This window comes from Trachemys scripta, chromosome 12 (genome assembly GCF_013100865.1).
Source record: "Trachemys scripta elegans isolate TJP31775 chromosome 12, CAS_Tse_1.0, whole genome shotgun sequence".
Lineage (NCBI taxonomy): Eukaryota > Metazoa > Chordata > Testudines > Emydidae > Trachemys > Trachemys scripta.
In genome coordinates, this window is record NC_048309.1 from 4,322,883 (window position 1) to 4,345,495 (window position 22,613).

The 22,613-nt window shown below is 54.1% G+C and overlaps 1 protein-coding gene across 4 annotated transcripts in view; it reads right to left on the minus strand.

Annotated features, from left to right (window-relative positions):
• Nucleotides 1-369: 369 nt before the first annotated feature.
• UCKL1 (uridine-cytidine kinase 1 like 1) overlaps nt 370-22,613 on the minus strand; it is a 42,309-nt gene continuing 20,065 nt past the window's right edge. For 2 of the 4 annotated variants that reach the window (XM_034787185.1, XM_034787183.1), the window contains 13 exons: nt 21,812-21,918; nt 20,875-21,045; nt 19,624-19,695; nt 16,183-16,372; nt 15,547-15,608; nt 9,517-9,536; nt 5,766-5,864; nt 4,994-5,087; nt 4,078-4,140; nt 3,290-3,412; nt 2,488-2,595; nt 1,713-1,869; nt 370-754 (listed from right to left, as the gene is read on the minus strand). In XM_034787185.1, coding sequence (XP_034643076.1) covers nt 684-754; nt 1,713-1,869; nt 2,488-2,595; nt 3,290-3,412; nt 4,078-4,140; nt 4,994-5,087; nt 5,766-5,864; nt 9,517-9,536; nt 15,547-15,608; nt 16,183-16,372; nt 19,624-19,695; nt 20,875-21,045; nt 21,812-21,918 — 1,337 coding nt within the window. In that variant the 3' untranslated portion in view covers nt 370-683. Of the gene's footprint in view, nt 755-1,712; nt 1,870-2,487; nt 2,596-3,289; nt 3,413-4,077; nt 4,141-4,993; nt 5,088-5,765; nt 5,865-9,516; nt 9,537-13,480; nt 13,498-15,546; nt 15,609-16,182; nt 16,373-19,623; nt 19,696-20,874; nt 21,046-21,811; nt 21,919-22,613 lie in introns of all 4 variants that reach the window. The other 2 variants (XM_034787186.1, XM_034787184.1) reach the window with 1 other exon arrangement.

Sequence of the window (22,613 nt, forward strand, 5' to 3'; positions counted from 1 at the left end):
ATAGGAAGACAAGGATACAGCGCAACTCACGGCTCCCCCAGTGCTCCTCCTTCCTCTCGCTGGGACAGCAGGACAGCGCCTGCGGCCTCAGCCCTGGCCTGCCCTTGCCTTTCAGAGCGTCTAGCAGGACATGCTGCTACTTGTCCCATCCCCACGCAGGCCTGTGCCCTCCTAGTTGCTGTACCGTGTCCCAGGACAGACTGGCGACGGTGGAGAAGGGATCGGAGCATTTTCAACCCCGGCGCCAGATTCAGGGTGATAAAGCTCATATTTACAGCTCCTCCTGGGTTTATCTGGGAGCGGCACGGGGATTAGACCCAGATACCAGCACTGGGGGTTGGGTCTAACCACCAACAGCGATGCTGCAAGAAAACTGGAGAAAATCTTTATTTTGTTCATTATAAAATCTAACATAAGTTACATAGGCAAATATTTAAATTAAAATAAATTAACTCGGCTCTAAAGTAGGACACGTGCCTGTGCACATACAGTCTGCTAGGATTTGCATTTCTTCCTTTTGAAAAAATAGGCCCTAGACTTCAAACGCAACAGCTGAAAAAATATTTATGCCCTAGGGGAAATCTCTTTGGAAATGTACAACAGAAGAGTAAGGTGCGGTCGCAAAGCCGCCTCGGCTCCAGGGTGGGGTCTCGTCTTCTGACCCAGGGCAGGCGGGGGGTTTGCTAAGTGTCCAGGGTGTCGTCACTCCAGTCAGGCGGGGCGTCAGTCCCGAAGTAGCGATCTCCAAAATTCCCTAGGGCACGGGGGCAAGGGGCAGGGAGAGAGAGACACGCACACACAAGGCGTCAATGTGAAGTTACACACGGAGATCGGTGCTGCTGGAATGCCGGACACCCTTAACTAGGGTGACCAGACAGCAAGTGTGAAAAATCGGGACGGGGTGGGAGGTAATAGGAGCCTATATAAGAAAAAGACCCCAAAATCGGGACTGTCCCTATAAAATCGGGACATCTGGTCACCCTACCCTTAACCCAGCCGAGTGGGAACTACACCCGCTTCCCAAAGAACACGGACGATTGCTCTGACACCCCGTGGGAGACCCCCCTCCCCCCCCCGGGACAGCGTGCAAGAACAGAGGGGCTGCTGGGCCGCCCACGTGCTCTGCTCTCCCACATGGGCACGGGAAGGCCAACCAGCGCCCACAGGGCAGGGGGCGTCAGTTTCTGTCACTTGCAAATCGAAGGTGGAGAAGACATGCTGAATGAGGAGACAGCGGTGGGATCAGAGCAACCTGCTTTATTTCCCCTTCTTTTCGTCACACCCTGTTGGGCGATCGCTGCCAGCAGCCCTTCCCTTCTGCTCCAGCAGGCACGGCGCTCGTCAGAGAACGCCCTCCTCGAGAGCTGGGCAATCGCCCCGGCCTGCCACGGACCAGGGATCAGCCACTCCCCTGTCCAGCTCTGCAATGCCAACCTCTTAGACCCAAGCTGGCTAACCCTACGGCTAATGCTGTCCCTGCTGTCTTCTCCTTGTCGACTTTGCCCACAGCGGACTCTGGAGGGGCTGGGGTTCCCGTGCGCTGTCTGGGGAAGAGGAGGCGAGCCTGTCCTTGGTTAAAGGCTGCATGCTTTTGTAACAAGGCTCTGCAGGGCAGGGCGAGCTCCCCTCACCTTCCTGGGGCTGGCCAGGCGCTCCTGACCAGCCAACCCACCCCAGGCAGGTTCCGGAGCCTGTTCCTGGCGGGTACTCACCGATGCCGGGGATGATCCGGAAAAGGTTGTTCACCTTCTTGTCCACAGCCGTTGTGATTATCTTCACCTGGGGGAAGGCATAGGCCACCGAGTGGACGCCCATCTCCGCCATCAGCAGAGAGAGAAGGAAGATTTTGTCCTCGGGGACGTCGTGATCCTATGAGAGAGTTGCGGTGTGAAGGCGGGGGAGGGGCCATGACACCACTCTGGAGAGTCCCCTCCTCCTTATGCACAGACCGCGGCGGTGCAAGGGTCTGTATGCCCCTCCTCCCCCAGCCCCAATACGCCCCAGCCCTGACTTGGAGAGACCCTTGGCCTCCCACCCCAAAGGGCCAACACTGTGATTGGGCCCCTGCCCCCAGGGACTGAGAGCAGCCCCCTTCCTCATCTCCTTCTCAGAGCCTCGTCTCCTGGCACCCCAGGACCTGATCTCCCTGCTGGGCTGGGGACACTGGGAACCAAGTCTCGGGAAGGAGCTGGCTTGCGTTGGACGTGAATTCAGTTCCTGCAGGGCTTGTCCCCCAGTGGAGGGTGACTATGAGTGTCTGGCCGCGAAGGTCACTGCGGCTTGCACGACGCCAGCCGGCCTCCTTCCTCTTTTCACTGCGGGGCCCAAGTTTAACGGTGCCGGCGTTAGCTTAGTTTACTTGGACCCCAGGATTCTGCATCAGAGAGCTGGGCTGGACCCACCGCCTCCCCAAGTTCCCAGCACCCCCAGGACTGCTCCGGGGTTTCCCTGTCTGAACGGAGACAGGCCCCCGCCATCCTTCCTTACCAGCAGCACTCTCACGGCCATCATGGCCGCCGCGCCCGTGGAGACCGTGCAGTCCATCAAGATCACGTGATCTTCACTAATGTCCTTCGGCAACCTCAGGTAGTGGAGCTGGGCGAGGGACAGACCCGAGAGAGATTTGGGAAAAGCTCTGCTCACCCTCAGAACAGCTCTGCTCACCCCTCCCTTAGCTGGGCGGGGCATGCGCCACCTGCCGCAGGGCGTCAGCAGTGCCCACTTACCCCGTTGCTGGCAGGATTACTGGGCTGAATCGGGTACCGGCTGCCGGCCTATTACCGGACCCTTTGTTTACGAGGCAGCTGCTGCTAAAAGGCTAGCCGGGCACGCACCGCAGCAGTGGGCTGCTGCTTGAACACATGCATTTAAAAAGCCCCAACGACCTCGGCCCAATTTTCTTGAATGGCGAGTGCACCAACAGGTGCACGTTTCAGTGCCTCACTGGCACGCCTGGTTACCTTCCTGCCACACTCAGCGGTGGCCGGTGTACGTGCCGCTGGCTAGACGTCTAGCTGGTCACTGCACGTGCAACTACATACGCAGTTTTGCACAGACGACCGTGAAAGCCTTCACTTGAAGTCAGACATTTTGGGCCTCAGTGACCGACGAATGCTCATTAAATATGAAAGCCAGCTACCAACCGGCCACCTCCCGACGAGACCGGCTGTGGCCAGCAGGAATGAACGAACTGATTGTAATTACTCGGCACGCGGCAGCGTTAGGGATCCCGGCGACAGGGAGTGCTGCGGCGAATGGTCCCGGGTCGCAAGGCGCCCTCGGCCTTTACCTCTGGCTCTCCAGTGTTGCTGTTGGTCTGGATGAGGATGGTGCCGATTCGGACGTCCTTGCACACGGCTCGGAGCGCCGGCTCCATGGTCTCGCCTGCTCTCAGGATAGACACACCTGTGATCTGCCACAGAGAGCGGGGATGAAGCGGCCATGCGGGGCCCCTCAAATGCTCCTGGTCTCTGGTCTCCAAAGGAACTAGCCCTAGCACGGATCTACAGCAATTTTGGAGCCAGAGGCCTCAAAGCGCTTCACAGCAGCAGGTAAGATCATTAGCCCCACCTGATCAATGGGGTCACGGGCCTTACCTGAGGTCAGTTTAAGAGCTGTGCGCAGAACGCAGCCCCCAGGCCTGGTCCCTGCTCCTGTTTGCCCAGGCCAGCAATGGGACTGAGCCATGCACAGCCGCATCTCCTCCAGCAGTGACAGGGTTAAGCAGCTAGCTCCTCACAGCAGCCACCCAGACACAGCTGCTTCCCCGACAGGGAGGATGAGAAGAGGAGCGATGCGGAGCACCCACAGGCGCGCACACACCTCGGTAGTGCTACTTAAGGGCCTGACCTGACTAGTCACTGCTGTACATTAAGCTGTAGGCTGCAGGATCCCGTGGTCTCTACAGCCCAGCAGCCAGCCCGCCAGCCCCCTGGAGCAGACCCAGCTAGTCCAGATGCTGACGAGGGGCCTGATCAAAGGCCCATTAAGTCCGGGGGAGTCTTCCCGTTGACTTCAATGGGCGTAGGATCTGGCCCCACTGAGTGCAACTGAATCCAGCCTTTCCCTTCCCCTTACCTGCTTCCCACTGTAGGATCTCCCTTCGTAGTCCTCTCCCTGAGGGGTCTGGACAGTGCAGCTCTAGAGAGATCACAGCGCAAGCTTTAACACGGGCTCAGACCGCCAGGGCACAAAAGCCACAGGCTGGTGAACCACGGACACAGTCATGGAGCCAGGGGATCAGGGGAGGTGCTTGAGCCGTGGACACCAGCCGTGCAAGCCAGAGAAGGCCCCTTACTCAGGTGCAGAGAGGCCCAGCTGCCTTAGAAACCTGGCTGCACCTGCACTCTGCTCCCAAAGCCGAGCGACGGACGCGCCCCTGTGCTATACAATTACCCACCCCACAGCAGCAGCGACGGTGGAGACGCAGCTTTTTTTTGGGGGGGGGGGGGGGGGGGGGGGGGGCGAGGTCCAAGACCATGGAATGACCCCCCCCTGGAAACGAAGGACCATCCCAACCCTCCCTCCCCACCTTCCGTGCCAAGGGCAAGGTGCATTTCTTTGATCTGCCTTCTATCACATACAGGCGAGAGAGAGACAGAGACAGTGCGTGCGTGTGTGTGTGTGTATATCAATCTATCTATCTATCTATCTATCACACCCACCCACCCACTGCTAACACAAAACATGCCCCTGCATACCCTTTCCTTCCTGGGGAGGAGGTGAGAACAAACCACGTGACAGCTGTCAGTCACACTGCTGGAAGGTGTCTAGACACTACGGGGATGAGTGTGGTATACAACAGAATAGGGTCCCATCTCTGTCTGACCTAGGGGAATCATTTATTTTTAGCCTTTTCCACGAGAGGGCAAGTCAGAGAGAAGCAGGGAAGGCTCCAGGGGCAAACGCAGACCTCCCCTTGTCCTCCCAGACTTGGATCAGAAAGGAGAGAACAACGGGCTTTCCCCTCCATCCCCTCGTTCCCTGTACATACCCGGAAAGGCAGAAACGACAGCGCGTGCTCGATCAGCAGCCGCATCAGCCTCTTGGAGTAGAAAATGAACTCGTCGCGGCTGGTCTCCTTGTCGCTAACGGGGAGGGGAGAAAGGCACGTCCGTCACCGAGAACTCTCCAGGAGACGCTGACTGTGGGTCAGAGGCTGCCTGAAGGGCGAGGCCGGGTCGCATAGGATGGAAAAGGTGGACCAGATACACAGGGCAAGTTTCTCAGCCTCCTCCCAGGTAGATGCAGCCGAGGACCTTGACCCTCTCCAGGCCCCTTTACCGGGAACTGCGCGATATTGGGTCATCCTGCCCCACCCCAGGTTGTAGTTTTGTTGCTGGGACATAGGCACTTTTGCAAAGGGGCGCTCCAAGGTGGAGCAATCGCCCTGGCCCAGATCTCCTGGGTTCTAATCCTAACTCTGCCGCGCTCTTGCTGTGGGGCTTTGGGCAGGTCTCCTACCTCTCTATGCCTCCGTTTGTGTCTGTACAGCAGGGACGGTACCCAGCTCTTGGGGTGGTGGTAGGAACAGCTGTTCACGGCTGTACAGGGCACCGAACATGCAGACGCTCATACGGGTTGACATTACCCTATTTCAAATGGATGATTCTAGGAAGCGGGTGAGAACTGGCCAGGGGCAGGATTTTATCTCTTGGGGGGCCCTACGAGTGGGAGATGTCAAACGCCCAGACCAAGGTTGGATGATGCTAAAGGCCCCCAGGCCCTTAGCCTCAGCCATTCCAAATGCGAGGTGGCGCGCTTACCGGATGATGGTGTGCATGCCGCGCACTTGCGGGGTACTCTTCAGCACGCTGAGGGTCCGAGGAAGGGGATGGCACTGGTGGGCAGAGGCCAGCGCTGCCCTGGAGACCAACACAACACCACAGCTAGGTGAGCGCTCGTTCACGCACATAAGCAGTCATCCAGCCAAACCCTAAGGGCAGCACCCAAGGCCTGCAGCCCGGGTGGGGGAGGAAGACACCCAAGGTAACAAAGAGGTCGTTAACGACACTAATGAGAAGCCACGTCTAGAATCCCGAAGCCTTCGCATCCCACCAGCCCACAGCTGGGATGTTAAGGTTCCAACTGGCTGCACCAACATATTTACCATCCAGGATGTGCCAGTTACTGTCACTGACCAGTTGTGTCAGGAGAGATGAAGCTTCTCCATAAAACATATCACACTCCTGCTGCTCATGGGTCTCATTTGCTTCCTTTGCTCTAATTCACTGGATGGATCCCTCAGTCAATCAATGAGGAAGGGAAAGCTATGGCAACCACTCAGGAGTAAAGTATCTCAAATTTGACCCCATAAAAGGTGCTTCCCAGAGCAAATATTTTCTGGCACGTCATGAGAAACAGGGTACTTGGTCAGGGTGTCCCACTCCCATGCACTGGCTGACACTTTGATCCCCTGAGATTAACGGCACCCTTCCTAGAACAGTCGTGCATCTCAAGGGGTTTGGTGTGGGAGCTCTGGTCCATTCAGAGACAGTCTCATGGTTACAAAATTAGGAATAGCCTCAAGACGCTTCATAGCTGGACAGGGCTGGCGGCTGGCGTGACTCATCTCTGGATGACAAATCAATTAACATTGCTGGGCGCAATGCCTATTCCTGGATCAAGGAAATGCCATTGATAATGGGTTCCCATTAGCCCGCCTCTCCGTGTCTGAAAGACGTAGTAAAAGCACGTCTCTGGCTGGAAAGGATGAACCAATCAGCCTTGCACGTGAGGAACGCTGGACTCAGACAGCTGTGCATTGGGTCACACACAAAAATGACGGCAACTGGTTCAGAAATATATTGCAGGAAGGAAAAGATAAAAGCACCAGCCAGGTAAAGATTTAGTAGAGAACCACCCTGGTTAATTAATGCAACTCACACAAGCAAGCCAGGAGGAGGAAGATGACTAGGTAGGGATTGAGAAGGAGGGGCATGGCGACCAGATTCCTCCATCTACCCAGTCATCCTCTGGCCTCGGCTAAAACAAATGCAAATCAAGACGCAAGCAAAGCCCGTTGAGCGTTTGAGGGGTTTGTGCTTATTCCACGAGCTCCTGTTTTGATTGTTAAAAACCAAAGAGATGTTTCTTTATGGAAACAGATGCTCTCTGCGCTCATGACACCAGGGCTGTAGACTGCCTGTGAACATGCTGCACGTGTGGGCATGCAGGGATCCACCCTGCTGCATCAGCTGATTACGGAGAAAGGCTGTAATAGGTTCAGAAGAGAGAGAGAGAGAGGTGTGTGTGTGTGTGTGTGTGTGTGTGTGTGTGAATACACCCCCACCAAGGGCGGAGAGACCCAGTGTGCAGGAAAACTGTGCTCCCCTTTAGAAAGGGGGTGCATGGGGTGCACTCAGTTCTAGGGGGAGGCTTTGCAAGAGCGTTCTCCAAAATGCCACCCCGGCATCACTTGTGCTCTGAAACAAGACGAACCCCTCAAAACCTCGGGGGCGGGTGGTCAGCCAAACAAGCTGCACTCGGTTAGCAAGGAAGAACACCATGTTAGTCTCCCTGGCACCCTGTTTGTGTCCCACCCTTCCCCATGCCCACCGCGAGGCTTCACCACCAGCAAGAGGCTCCTGCAAGTCCCCTCCTCGTGCTGCTGCTCCAGGCTTCCGCGGGGCGATCTGAGGGAGGCTGTCCCACCCCGGCCTCGCTAGAGGCCCTCACTCTTCGGAAGGACCCAATCCTGCATCCATGTCCCATGGGGAATGGCTGCAGGATCGGGCCCACAAACAGGTTTTGACTTGGCCCACACTGGCCTGAGAGGGGGAGAATGGTATATGTGTGTGTGTGTGGGGGGGGGGGGGTCGAGAGGGATAAAAAACAAACCAAAAAAGGAGAAATCATCAAACAAACCAGCTGGAGCCAACATTCTATGTCACAAAACAAGAGCAACGGGCATGCCTCCCCCCCCAAGAGAACGGGCTGCCGCCCCCACAGCACCGCTGGGGCAGGGATAACGGTGCCCTGCCTTTAGACAGCCCCTGGATCTCAAAGCGCGTCACAGCCTGACCCGAAATACAGGGCTCTATGCACCCGCCGCCCGGAGGGAATGAGGCAGTTCTGTGGCAGGGCCCAGAAATGGCAGATAAGGGCAGCAGATCCATCCACTGTAGGTGCCCTGCGGTTGGAAAGCTCCCAGAGGTGGAATTTGAAGAGGCCACTAGGACAAGCGACCTCGATCCCCGGGAAGAGTCCCATGGGCTCCTCAGACAACTCCCCCGGGGTCAGGACCTTAGCTTCGCCTCTCTGCTGAAAGACAGCGCTCAAGGCTGGCAAAACTGCTGGACAAGGGCCAGCGGTAACGGCTCCCGTGCGGAGCAGCCCACTTTTTTGTTGTTAGGCCTGGCAGAGGATTCACCAATAACCCTGCCAGCTGCAGGACCTACGTGCCACACGCCAGGGAACTGCACCTTAAGGCTCTGCCCCCCGAGGATGGTGCGCTGGCCTCAACTCGGCATTTGCAGACTCATTGGGACCCAGGCCTTAAAGCGAGGCGTGTGGTCAGCACTGTCACAAGCCACAAACCGAACGGCCCTGTGTGGGTTGCAAAGGCCCTCCGAGGTCACGGCTCTCTGCTGCCCAAGCCCTTGTATCCGATCCAAGTGCTAGTCACTGCCACCCTCCCGCTCTCCGCCCCCACGCACACTGTGGTACATCAGTGTGTGCCACACCAGAGAGGATCAGCCCAGGTTGTCTTCTCCAGCACCTACACAAAACACCAAGACACAGTCCTCGGATGCCACAAGTAGGCATAACACAACCAGGAACACCCCTCCTACACCACCGAGCTGTGAACAGGCCCAGGAGAAACTGTTATCTTGTCACCAACGTTTCCATTTGTTCCTGAAATGCTTGCACTTTGCTTTCCAGGCTGTGACAGCAGAGGAACCCCTTGGGTGCATGCAGCCTATACCACTCTGTGGGGTGAGAGTCAGACCAGGCATTAGTTGCTGTGGAGCTCATGGCAAACAATCCCCCAAAGCAATGGTGGGACTAGACACCTCATGCTCTGGGGAATTCTCCAGGTTCAGCAGGGGGGAAGGATGGTTCAGTGGTTGGAGCAATACCCTAAGACTTGGGGGGTGGGGGAGAGAGTCAAGTCCCTGCTCTGCCACAGACTTTCTGCAAGACCATGGGCAAGTCACTTAGCCTCTCTGTGCCTCAGGTCCCCATCTGTACAATGGGGATAATAGCACTGCCCGGCCTCCCAAGGGTGTTCTAAAGAGAAATATATTAATGACTGTGAGGTGCCCAGATACTATGGCGATGTGGCCATATAGGTACCCAAGACCGATAGCCCCATACTCTAATTCTCAGGAGGTTCGGGGGGGGGGGGGGGAGGTTTCCTTTCAGTTCAGCTTAAAGAACATCACCCTTGTAGGAACCTGCACATGCTCCCTCTCTGTGCACCCCCATGTTCAGCATGCAGCCCTAGCTCATCCCCCGTCACCCTGCAGCTCCCATGGTTAGTATCAAACTCAAAACACTGCAAGTGCTCCTCACATATCCCAGCGTAGCTTCCTCTGTTCACCAGATGGGAGGGACGTTCAGGGAGAGACAAAGCAGGAAATACAACAAGGGTTTAAAGGGGAGGGAAAAAAAGGAGAAAGCATTTTAATTAGTCAAAGGACCGGGGAGAGGCGGGGGAGAGCCATGATCCGTATTAACTTCAAACGGTAACAGTTGGATTCGATCAACACCTGAGCCATCAGGGAGAGATCCTTCAGCAAGCGTCTTTTTCACTGAACCTGTGTTTGCTTAACAGATTGTCTTAGATGTGCTGCCCTCTGCTGGACAGTCTCCAAGGGGCCCCCCCACAGCACTCACACCAACCTAGCACGGGGGGAAAATGACAGCGTTACGTCCCTTGTGCATTCAATGGAGCGAGGCCCCAGTCCCAGCCGCTGCCTTGGCAGAGAAGCGTGATGCCACAAAAGCCGGACTGGCAGGAGTCTGTTGTGCCCTCCAAGACTTGCACACCTTGCTCCCACTGACGCTAACAGGCGTTGGCATCCCCTGACTCCTCTGCATGGAGGAGAGACCAGACCCCGCATCCAGGACTCGGTGCATTCCCACAATCAGAGAGAGAAGCCTTTGTTTACTCCAAGATCCCAGGAACTGGGAACGCAGGGGGAGGACACACAGCCTGTCGCTGTTGGCACATGCAAACAGGCACAAGATGTGCCCACCGACCTGCTTACCAGGCCCACGAGGGGACACAAGCACTCACACTTGGGTCGCAGGTGCCTCTTGCGAGAGGCCCAGTTAAAGATTTGGCCTGGGCCAGACAAGAACATCTTGTGCAGAGATGGGCCTGAAGTGGCTGCCCGACTTTGGGACAGTCACAACTCAGAACCCAACTCCACAGCCCAAGCTCCTCTCCCAGCGGGATGGGAGTTGAGTCGAGTACATTCCACATTTGCACACGCACGGCAAGAGCATTTGACGTTCCTCGGAGAGGCACTCACAATCCGGCCCGCTGAACAGAACTCGGCACACAAGGGGATCGCAAACGGGGCAGCGAGAACAGCTCAGCAGCTTGCAGGGACAAGAGCTCACACTCTCGCTCGACCCTGTGCTTGAGAACGGAGGACTGGCCAGGCCTTGGGGGAGGGGGGGGACCTGCAGGAGTTTGTCCCTCTTTGCTGGCTTGGCTCTCAGCCATCCTGCGGGTGAAGCAGGTGAGCAGAATTTCCTCTCCCCCCTTCGCTGTGGCTGGCCAGCAATGGAACATTCAGCCAAGCAGCCGTGAGCAGGTCGAGAAAATGTCTCACTTTGGAAACTTATTTCCCTCCCCAGAACGAAAGCTTCAAAGGGGGGGGAGGGGAAGAAATGAAAGCAAAAGAAATATGGGGGTGACCGTCTCTCAGAAAGGCACGGTGAACACCACCCGCTCTTTGTTGTACATGCAATCAGACAGGAAGCAGACAAGAGACAGCCAGCTACAAAGAAGCTAATGTAGGTAAGGCATTTCAAACACGTACGGCAGCTGGCTTTTAACGGCTGACATTTCAAACAAGGACTACTACACCGTGCCACGGCTTGGTATTTAAAGACACAACTGGCAAAGGGCACATGGAGGTGATCTAGACCTGGGGAGGGGAAGTATCGATTGGCAACGGTGAAATCATCTTCGAGAACACCCGTTTTTAGAAGCAAGTCCAGTTCTCAAACAGCATGGCGGAAGGGAAAACAATGGATAAAGGCATCACCGAAAGCATCACACTTCAACGCAAGCAAGCAGACTCCGGGGTCTGCTCCGCCAAGGAAGTGTACATGTCTGTTCCTACTGGTGTTAATGGGAACTGCATGCGTGGGTGTACGGTGTCTGCACACGGATGGCTCAGTGGGTTGCAATTTCAGACAGGAAACACACCTCCAGGTGTGAAACTGAGAAGTCGAATGTCCAGCGATTATTACAATTTTCTTTAAATGAGTGAGAATTTGGATGCATCAGCAACTAACCCTGTTAACATCCAGTTAGATGTATCAACAGTTCATCCTTGTAAGTTACCCAGTCATTACACACTGGGCTTAGAATCAGCTCACCTCCATAATACTTAAAAAGTTCCATTGACAAAGTGCTAGAAAGGGGCCAAAGCGATGGAGTTGGGATCTGGATTCCTACCCAAATTTACCTACAGTTTGTGTGGAAGGTAGGTTAGCCTGGGCCCAGATCCGACATCTGGGTTTTTCTCTACCAGTTACAGATTATGCATAGCTTCACCAACACAGCATTTGAAAGGCACCGACATTAGAATGAGGGATTTTGGTATTCATTATAAGCCATTGAGAACTGAGGCTGGGGAGTTCAGTTAGTTGAAAAGCCCCATTTTTTTCAGGCACGTTTCACTGTTTTTGCACGTCCCCATCTATCAGCCCTGATCTGCTACCTAACACACATCTGTCCCTGGGTGGACAGGGTGCTGGAGACAGCTGACTTAATAAAAACCTTTGGGTTTCATCAGTTTAAACCAATGTTTGCAGGCATCTTCCAGCTCCCGACCTTCATTTTTTTCAGACTTTTACCAAAAAGGAAGCCTTGATTGAAATACATGATAAGAATTCTGAGGTTACCCAAGTGTTGTGGTTGTAGTTATTTGTGCAATTAAAGTGCTACAGCACTAAACTCTCCATTACAAAATCAGCACCGTTTTATTAATTTGTAGATTTTCAAGAGGCCTGGAAAAAAAGGCAAAATCAAGACTATGCGTGGTACTTTTTGGATTTCAGAACAATATCAGCTTGGGGGAAAAAATTAGCCTGTTACAAGTTATACATTTGTAACAGAAAATGAAGAGGTCTCCAAACCACTTTTCAAATTACACATTTGTAACAGAAAAATGTTCATGGTTGTGTCACTATATGCCGCCTTCAGCCTCGAACCTCCAAACACTTACGTACACGAGCACAGTTACCCGTAGGAGTAAAGTTACTCACGCGTAGAGATGTTTGCCACATTAGGCCCCGAGATTGTTAAAAGTGAAATTTTAACCAACCAATTTACTTGCTTGAAAATAACTAGGTTTGGGAAAAAACAGAAGCTTTTCTATTCATCCGAGGGTTTGTAAAAGCTTTTTTATGCCAAATGTAAACTTCAGGCCTACCTGAGTTACGTGTCTCTTTAAACAAAGATATACATCTAAGTGGAAACGCATTTTTAGAAATGCATCTTTTCGCCTCCCACAAAAATAGCTGAAATCTTCGCTGAATGCCTAATGGAAGGGAAAAAGCAGAAGCACCATCTACACGCTGATATTGTAACTAAATAGGTGTCTACTCTGTATATACACCTGGAGCTACTTAGTAATCGTATCTCCCACTATATTATTTGGTGGGTCCTGAAGTTATTCCCAGAGAACTTGTCCTCCTGGATCAAAATGTGTATGTTACCACTCAGACTCAGTCGAGTTCCCTTTGGGTGCTATTCCCCCTGTGCCTTAGTCTCTCGCTCCCCAGGGCTGCCGCAATTCTCAAGGAACTTCGTTTAAACGGGGCGAGGCTCAGTTTAAATTTGGAACACAAGGCCCTGGTTCTCCTATGCTTTTCCAGCGGCCCCGGCTCAGATGAAGAGGTCTCCAAACCACTTTTCACATTAGTTGAAAAAAATCTGGTGAAAAATACCAAACGCTTTCCCATTCTGCAAGTCGGCAGCCTTGTGAACGTCTCGGATTCACCGAAGAATACGTTAGGCCTGGATCCAGCGTCAGTGGGAGTTGGATTGGGTATGTGGTCAGGTCAGATGTTGGCCATAGAAACTGCAGGTCCCTTCACTTACTATATATGCCCAGAGCTTAAAATATTGCCCTCCTGGCTGCACCTGAGTCTAAAGGGTGAGATGAACTCTACAGGTCTGAGCTCAATGAGGAAGCTACTGGAGTCTGATACAGACAGTGCAGCCCAAGCAGTGCCTGGCACTGGAAATGCCTCAGGTCACGCAGACAGGACAGAGTCATGAGGGTCTTACCTGACACTGAGTTCACGCTGCAGCAGTAACACAAAGACACAATGCAACCGGCATTAAGCATTGTCAAGCCCACGGGCATTTAGAGACAAAAAAAAAAAAAAAAAAGGAAAAATAGGAATATTTTCCTGCTTTCACGTTTAGTCTTTCTCCCTCCACCCCCCAGTAAACCCCCCCCCTCAAAACTCAGCATTCACAGGTTCTCCCCAAACAGCCGTCTGGGAAGGACCCGCATTTCTCACCCACTGTGAGGTTTATCTGAAAGAAAGTTTTGCTCTAATTTGCTTTTCCTGAGGCCTGTTCCCGTAAGCAGCAGCTATCTCATCTCCATGGAAACCGGCCAGGTCTCGGACCCCAGCTATGAGTCAGTTCAGAGACTGCAAAACCAATTTCCATCTTGCTGTAGATACCAGTTCTTCTTCTGATATGACATGAGCGTTTCATACTTATACAAGAAAACAGCCCCTCTGGCCGGGTAGCAAGATGAAATCTTGATTTCACAACCTCTAGACCTGCCATTATTTCAACTCTACAAATAGGGCCGTTTGCAGCAAAATATAGGGACCTCCTTTTAACTAGGAGAGGAGACATTTTTGGAGGGGCGCACTCTAAGCAAGTGCTAACATATAGGAGCAGTGTCTCCTATAGGGACTTGCTGGCTTGTGTGGTATTGCATGCAGTCTCATGCACTGGGCTTCCAGGCAGCAAGTTGGCTGTAGCCGAGTGGAAGCTTAGAAAGGCCAATTGGAGTGGAGAACTTTATTTCCAAGTGCATCTGACTTCTGTGCGCATGTGCCCTTCTGGAGCGTAGCTATCTTGAAAAGCAAACAGATTCCAATGCCAAAAATCAAAGTGCAAAGAGACCCCTCCCCTGCCCCCAGCATATCCCCGAGTTAACATACAAAAGCTATATAAGAACCTAAGTGTTGTGGCGCTGAAATCACCAGTCTGCCCTTAATCTTCCCAGGGAAGCTAGGAACTGCAGCACGCAGCGTACGGCACACAACCTCGTACGCTGATCTGACACCCCCTCGAGTGCTCAGACGTAACCCACCCCCCAGAGCTGTTACACTCCAATTAAGGGAGTCAAGATTTGTGAAAACTAGAGATGGCTGAGGATGTGGAAGTCGGAATCTGGATCCGACTTGGAGCCGGTTCACACGAGTGCTCCGGTGTGAGACTGAATCATGGCATTTGGGCTGGATGCTGGTGAAAGGTCTCAGCTCCTGGGGGGGGGGGCAGATCTCAGCTGTTTTCGCGAGGCTTCGACCAAGGTGGGGGGTGTCTGAATTGGATTTGAAAAACTGGCCTGTTCCGAGAGTTGTTCAGAGCCGGAAACCCAAGGGCTGCGCGTGATTGGAGGGCAGGAACTGGTGGAAGAGAAGGGGCCAGAGCAATGCACTGGCGGGAGAAGTCAGGGCCTGGTTTGTGCTTAACTCCCAGGGGCTGCTGAGTTTCCTAGGCCTGCGGTTAGGAAAACTGTACCGGGGAGGAGGCATGTACAGTGGATTCCGCTTACTGGCAAACTCTCAGTTCCCAGCAAGAAGTTGCTATTATCCAAGAGCGCCCAGTAAGGGACAGGCAGGTTCAAGGGGCTGCAGGCACGGAAGGAAGCACTGGGATGTGCCGAGCCCAGGGCCAGGGCAGGGCACAGCCCAGAGAACGCAGGGAGAGGTGCCATGCAGCTCTGCGGGCCCCCAGCACCCTTGTGCAAAGCTCCAGCATCCAGGCTGCAGCCCTCTGCCTTCAGCTTGTAGCATGCCACCATACAGAGGCAGGCCTGGCAGCAGCGGGCACGGGGATGCACGGCTTGCTCTGCCCAGCGGTAAGGCCAGTGCGGAGGGGCAGAGGGAGGAAGACTCGCCCGGTTGAGGAGAGGTCAGGAATCTCGATCATCGCCCCGCTGCTCTCACATGCAGAGCAGCAGAGGGAGCAAATCCCAAGCCAAACGATACCCCGGCTAGGTGCTGGATGGTGTCACTAGCCACGCCACTGCCCCGGCTCTACCCAGGCGCTAAGCACCCGTATTGCCACCTCCCTGAACTGGCGCTTCCCAGCGCAGCTCTTACCTCTTCCAGCTGGCTGTGGACATGCTGGACGATCAGGTCAATGGCCACGGTGTTCCCGCTACCTTCAGTGCGCCAAGAACGAGAGAGAGACAGGGCGAGTTACAGGGACTCAGCGTCACGTCAGCACCACCTCTCTGGGGCCTGCGATTCTGAAACACGGGAACGCTGGGTCCCTGCCTTCCCGGACCCAAACCGGTAACTCTGCTCCCTGCCGGTTCAGCTAGCGGCAGGCCCAGGGCGTCAGCTGGGGTGAACTGAGGCAGACCCACCGACGTAACCAAAAACCACCCACCACACAGCAGCCCTGTTAGCTCCTTGGCACGAGTTTGGCACAGCCAGCCAGCTCACCCTGGTGCCAACACATGCTCACAGGGAGTTACCAGGCCAATTAATCTTGATTGGGAGCCATCAAGAGCAGGGGCTACAGGGATGGGCAGCAGGGTCATTCAGTGTGCAGTTGGCATCAATGCCAGCTGGAGGGCAGAAGGGAATAGCCAGAGGCGACAGCAGAGGGAGGAGGTGCGGGAGTTGGCGTTCGTACTGCTCTGCTAAGGGACAACAAGCCACGGGATTTCTCAGCGCACCAACGTAACGAAGGAGGAAAGAGGCCGGCGGGAAGCGAGCCGTGCTGGGTACCTCGGGGCACAACGATGTCGGCCAGCCGCATGGTGGGCTGGATGTACTGGTCGAAGGCGGGCTTGACAAACTTGTTGTACTGCTTGATGACCCCCTCGATGTCCCGGCCGCGCTCGCCGATGTCCCTGCGCAGGCGGCGCACCAGCCGGATGTCCGAGTCCGTGTCGACAAATATCTTCATGTCAAGAAGCTGAAAGGAGACGGAATGCGCACACAGCGCGGGTGGAGTGTCACTCATGGGGGGTTATCAGGGCGGGGAAGCCGCAAGTGGAGACCTGCCCAGTCAAGCCAGCGAGAGGAAGGGGAGCTCTCCCTCTGCTATTAGCAGATCCCCGATCCCCCTGTTGCTGTCACAGAGCTGAGGGCCAAGTTCAAGCCCCTTGAAGGGAGCTGGAAATCACCCACTGGGAAGTCACCGGGGTCCAAGCAGCCTTGGAAATCACAGCAGGGGAACTAAGATATGTCAGGGTAGCGCTTGGAGTCCTGCTGCACAAGCCTGCACCATCATGACAGAGGAACAGTCCCCCCCAGCTCCGGCCTCACCCAGCAGAAGGGAATCCATCACAATCTCCTCTTCTAGCATGCGTTTCCCCTACAGCTCAACGGGACCATCGGCGGGAGATTGTAATTTACCTGGTAGCGAGGGTCTGCCACCGAAAAGGGGCCCATACAGCCAGAGCCGGTAATGGGTACAGGCACGAGAAGTTTGGTTCAAAGACCCATCAATGGGGGAGGGAAATTTTATACCTATTGTCACCCTTCTTCTGACACCAGCGTCAGCCCTCTGCTGAGCAACAGCTGATGTCAGGGCCTTGCAGCTCAGCTTCCCACTGGTATCAAAGATGTGGCATCTGAGTATACGTGTAACTTATACATATAGACCAGTCCTGGAACAGAGGTGGTCAGCCAGCATGCAGGGAGCAACTCCATCTCAAGAGCCGATCTCAAACTGCTGCTTACACAACTTCCTCTCCAAGGACCACTTCCTCGATGCAGGACCGTGCAGAACAAAAAACCAACATCTCAAGATACGTCTTCCCAAGGCTGAACATTTGCTTGCACACTAAGAAAAATATCTTGGAAGACTCTGTGTAACAGTTTCACCTGCCCAACTAATATTAAATATATTTAGCCAGGGCAGAATTTGATTTTTTTGGTATAATTTTCCCAGGTACTATTGACGTTTATTTTTAAGCTTTATATATTTTTATCTATTTTAATTTTCACAGTTGCAGGAACATATGGAGGGGTCAGATTAATTATTTAATGACAGCAGATGTTGAGATTCAAAAAGTGAAAGCTTTATAACTATTAAACATGAACTGTCAACATCACATGTCAAAACATACAAGGTAAATATCCTTAAATCAAACTCTTGTAAGTTCTCAGGAAGCATTTTTCTTACTTTGTCTAGCTGTAAATTTCAATGATCATTGCTGGGAATATTTATTGTGTGTGTGTGTATATGGTGAAATTGACGTTTACTGATAAAAATCGAATCCTTCCAAGCCTAAATCTTTCCCTAGCCTAGTGGAATGAACGGGTGACAGCCTCTACGGTGTGAAATCTGAATATAGCCCTCCCACCCATGCACCTTCAGAGAGACCCATGAAGCGACTAGAAATCCAGGTCAACTGAGACAGTGTAGTTCCTGAGCCGGGAGCCCAGTCAGGATGGGCCAACTTTTCATTCTCCAGGCAAAGGCCCAGTCCATAGTCTGCCTGTGGAACTTACTGCCACAAGAGGTCAGAGAGTCCTATATTGCAACTGATTCTCTTTTTAAAGGGCTGGATACACTTGTGGCCAACATCCGGATCAATAAGGCGGGGGAAGGGGTAATCCAAGTTAAGCTTCGGGCACGCACTGCTCGTCATGGGTCTGGAGGGAATTCTGTCTATCCAGGTTTTTATTGGATCCTATCAGCATAGCCGCTGAGTACCCTCCCTGTCTCCTCCGTACACAGCACTGCAAGACTCGCTAGGGCCCCATCCCCGTCCTGCAAAGAGTCAGGGATTGGCCATTTCCAGAGATAGGGCACCAGGCTTTATGGGCCTTTGGTCAACGCGGCCTTAATTAGCCACTTTCTGTACCTCGGCAGGTGCAATTCACACACCTATTCTCATGCCCACGAGACCCAGTCTGTGCTAAAACTCACGTGTACTAGTAGATCCCACTCTTTGGGCGGGGTGCTATTTCCCAAGCTCAAGGTTGGGGAGGAGACGAGAGTGGCTAGTGACAATGGTGGGGACTTATTAGGATGTGCCAGAAGGTAACTCGTGGGCGCTGGCTGGCTAATGCTGGAAGTGGGCCAAACACAGCAGGTTGCCCACGGCTGCTCAAAGTCACAGCCCTGCCTTTAAGTAGGAAAAGCAAGAACGAGCTACATCTTCCCCAGGAAATACCCCTCTGGGGCTACGTCCACGCTTGGAGATAAGGGTGCGATTCCCAGCTCACGCAGACATGTTCCTGCTGGCTCCCATGAGCCGGCACGCTAAAAATAGTAGCGTAACCACGACAGCGAGTAGTGGCCTGGACTAGCCATAAACCTGCCCAACCCCCCATGGGTATGCTCTCGGGCAGGCTAGCTAGCCCATCTGCCACTCTCTGCTGCCTGTTCGACCCCAGCCCCGTGGCCTGTAGCAGGCTACTTGATGAGAGCTAGGGCAAGTGTGGCTTTGTGAGCTGGGAATCACGCCCCTAACTCCAAGTGAGATTCCCCCAGCTGACCACTGGATGTCATTCTTGCTCCAGACGAGCAGATCGCGAGAGCGCATTGAGCAATAAAGCAAAGCTTCTGGATGAAAGCGGGCAGAGACATTCGGGTTTGTACACAGCTTGGCCTCTCCTGTTACATGTTTCATGTATTGCGTTAGGGCTCATAAAAAATAAGGAACCTGCAGCCCTGGCAAGGATCAGATAAGCTTGCAGTTGCTGGACCAGCTCATCCTAGCAAACGGACTGCAATGTGTAGAGACTAGGAGTGCAGAACTGTGCCAGACTTAGTGGTGTTTTTGTGCAGTGGACAATTGCCACCAGGAATTAGATTGTAGCCACTAAACTCATTACACCTGGTACCAAATCACCAGCCTCAACATCTCTACAGATGGGTTAGAGCATTAGCTTGTGTTTCTCCCAACGTCCTTCACCTTGGCTTTGTAATCGTTGGCAGCTGAAGCCCTTTGAGATCCTACAATAAACTTCCACAGCAATCAGGAATAGATCTTCTGAAAGCATCTATCTCCCTGGCCCCAGACATTAGAGACCATTAGGGGGAAGATTCCACCTTCCCTTCCTCTCTACACTGCGTGTGGATGGAGAGGCGTACAGCAAGGAATGCTCCTCTACCGCTCCTACTTTCCCAGCCAGGACGCGAGACGAAGCCGTGAGACCCTCTTGGCTTTGCCTCTGCAGCCCAGCGTCCTTCTGAAGGACCTTTCTCACCTCCAGGAGCATCTTGTCCGCAAAAGCCATGATGCCTTCAAAGATAATCACGTTGGCGCCGTACAGCGTTTTCTGGGAGGAAACAGAAGGGAAATTGGTCAAACCCAATGCAGTTAGAAAGAGAACGAGAGGAGAAAAATACTCCACTGGAGGGAGAGATGATAAAGGAGCATGAAGTTCAGCATAACAGGAAGGATTTGAATGTCCTGGGACTCCAGGGTCAATTAAGGCACCATTGCTGGGCCCCAACAAGTGCCGCTGGGATACCAGACATGACAAGGGCACCCCCCTTACAGTAGAAACTGCGATGAAAAAGACCAACCCATGATCTATATCAGAGGGCCCAGCCCCTTCAGAGACACCATCCCCAGAGAGAGGATGCATCAGATCAAGGGAGCAGCAGCTGGCCTCCCATGTTTCCAGGCGAGAGATGAAGCTGCTTTTCAATTGATCTTCAAGCCAAGGAAGGAAGGAAAGAACTCAGCCTGCCTGGGGACTGACCAAGCCCATTACGGAGGAGGCCTCTCCTATTATTGCTTATGAACACCAGTCCCGAGACGGGTGACTCGCACTGCTTCCACTAAAGAGACGATTTTTTCATTTCTCCTTCCCAAATCTCACCCACTCAGAGCTTTTCCATAGCAAATCTCTGCCTCCTCCCTCAAGACTGCAGATACCATCCTCTCTGCAAGGAGGTCTGGATCGAATTCCCTTCAGACCTTCTCCATGCTATTCCTCGCATCGACGGCCGGGGTCAGTGTTGCATAATCTACGGCTCTCCCTACTGTAACGAATCGAGAGACAGGGGCTCACGCACACCTGCTCCTGTCCCTGGGCGGCTGGGACCAGAGACCTGCTTTGTCGGCTCCAAAACCATGGGATTCTACCACTTGAGCTAGTGGGGAACTCCCTTTGCTGCCAGTAGCAGTAGACCCTTTATCTTTTGTTTGCCAGCCACTAGATGCCAGCATCGCTCCCTCCCTTATACATACCAAGCCAGCCCATTTGGGGAGAGCACAGTGCCACTGCTGGGTTCCTACCAAGCCAGGCACCAGAAACAGACACCATACTTCCCATACAGCAACGTGACCCCTAGGCAGGGATCTTGGGTTTTCAATCTATGGTGTTTGATGGGACTTTTAGTCTGAAGATGCAGGTGCATTATCCCTCTTCCCATCTCAGCCCTCCGCCCCCAGCACACGAATCATCCCCCCACCCCCAGGCCCCATCAGGCCCTTCGTGTCCTCGTACCCATTCTTTCTTCCGACTGTGGGTGGTGAAGTCGTAGATGGGGATTGTTACGCTCTTGCCTTGCTTGAGTTTTTTCAGGGTGGAGATGATCAAGTCGAAGTCGAAGGCGTCGGGGTGGTCGAAGTTAAAGTCGTTGCTGGCCGCCCGCTCCTGCTGCTGTGTGGTGAGCACCTAGCCGAGACAGGAGGGGGCGCTGCAGGGTTCATTGCCATCCTGTCCAAGCAGAGAGTGGCACAGCCTCAGCCGGGAGCCACCCGGGCCGTGCTACGGACAGTGCCGCGCGTGGGCGGGCGCACGTCCCTGACGCACGAGAGAGCAGCACGACGGCCAAACTGTGAAGAATTGCCCTGGAGCCAGGGATTGCCTGGGTCTCCTACCCCGACAGGCAGAAGCAGCTTTGCTTGCTGGCCCGTATCGTGGTGCATGGGCTGCAGCTGACGAGACCCTCGCCCTTTTCTTTCTAGGGAAGAGGGAGGACGGCCCAGTGGTTACGGTGCCATCCCAGGAGTCTGGATGCACCGGGCTTGGGCAGATGGGGGAGGGGAGCAGCTCCCTGGACAGTGACCCCTCCCCCTGCGGCTGGGGAGCAACGGGGGCAGGAATGGGGGAGTGCAGAGCTTCCTGCAGCCAGGGGAGATTCCCGGAGGTGGGTCTGAGCTGGCCCTGGGAGTGGCTCGTGGAAGAGGAAGTCCTTTTCCCTCCCCAGACCAGCAGGAGCCCGGTGCATAGTAGGAGCCCCTGGCTGGGGGGTCCCCAGCGCCGCACCTCCCCAGCTCCTGAGGCAGCCAGGCCACAGACACACACTCGAAGGAGTCGCCTGTCTCCCTCTGACCTGTTCTGCCAAGTGCGCCGGCACACCCCGCTCAGCAGGACGGGGAGAGGACTCCAGAGGGGATAAACACGCCCGACCTGGGCAAAGGAGCTGGCAGCAGCTCACCTTGTAGAAAGAGTCCATGGAGAGCAGGACCACCCAGGGCACATCTAAAGCTTCGATGATCATTCTGGCCACGGTGGTCTTTCCAGAAGCACTGCCCCCTCCCAAGCCTGATGGGGGGAGAGACAGAGAGAGTAGCATGAAGCAAACATACCGGCAGCCCAACCTCGGTTAACGCTGGCGGATCTCGCCTGGCTGCACTTGGCACGTTGGGAGGGAACCTTTGGAAATCTACAGCACATTACTTGCCGTTCGCATAATTAAAAGTGCTGCGACGCCAAACGAATGATTCTGTAATTACAAGTTGCTGGGGATGGCAAAGGCTCTTCAGATGAGGATCATCGGGTTAGGAGGACAGTCGGCATTCGAACCAGCCTGGAGAGAGTCCTGGTATCGGGCACACACGACAGTAAAAAATAAACTCCTCCCACAAGCACGAGGTGCAAACAGGGGGACGTTGCTGAGAGAGAGAGAGAGCCAGGACAGAGGAGGGGTGGGGCTCTTTAGGGCATTGCTCGCTACGTGTACACACAGAAGCCAGTGGCATCAGACTCTTATCTCAGTGGGATCTTTGGGCACCACCGTAATACAAACAGATACGTCCAATGCACCAATGTCTGTCACTCCGCAACATACGGGGGCGGGGGGGAGGGTCCCAAGTTCTAGGGTGCGTACGCGGGGGTCACTGGTAGGACTGCAGACCCGCCCCACTCCCTTGTGGTCCTGTATTTACAGATTCCAAAGCCAGACAGAACCATTGGAATCATCTAGTCTGACCTCCTGTAGAACATAGGCCAGAGAATAA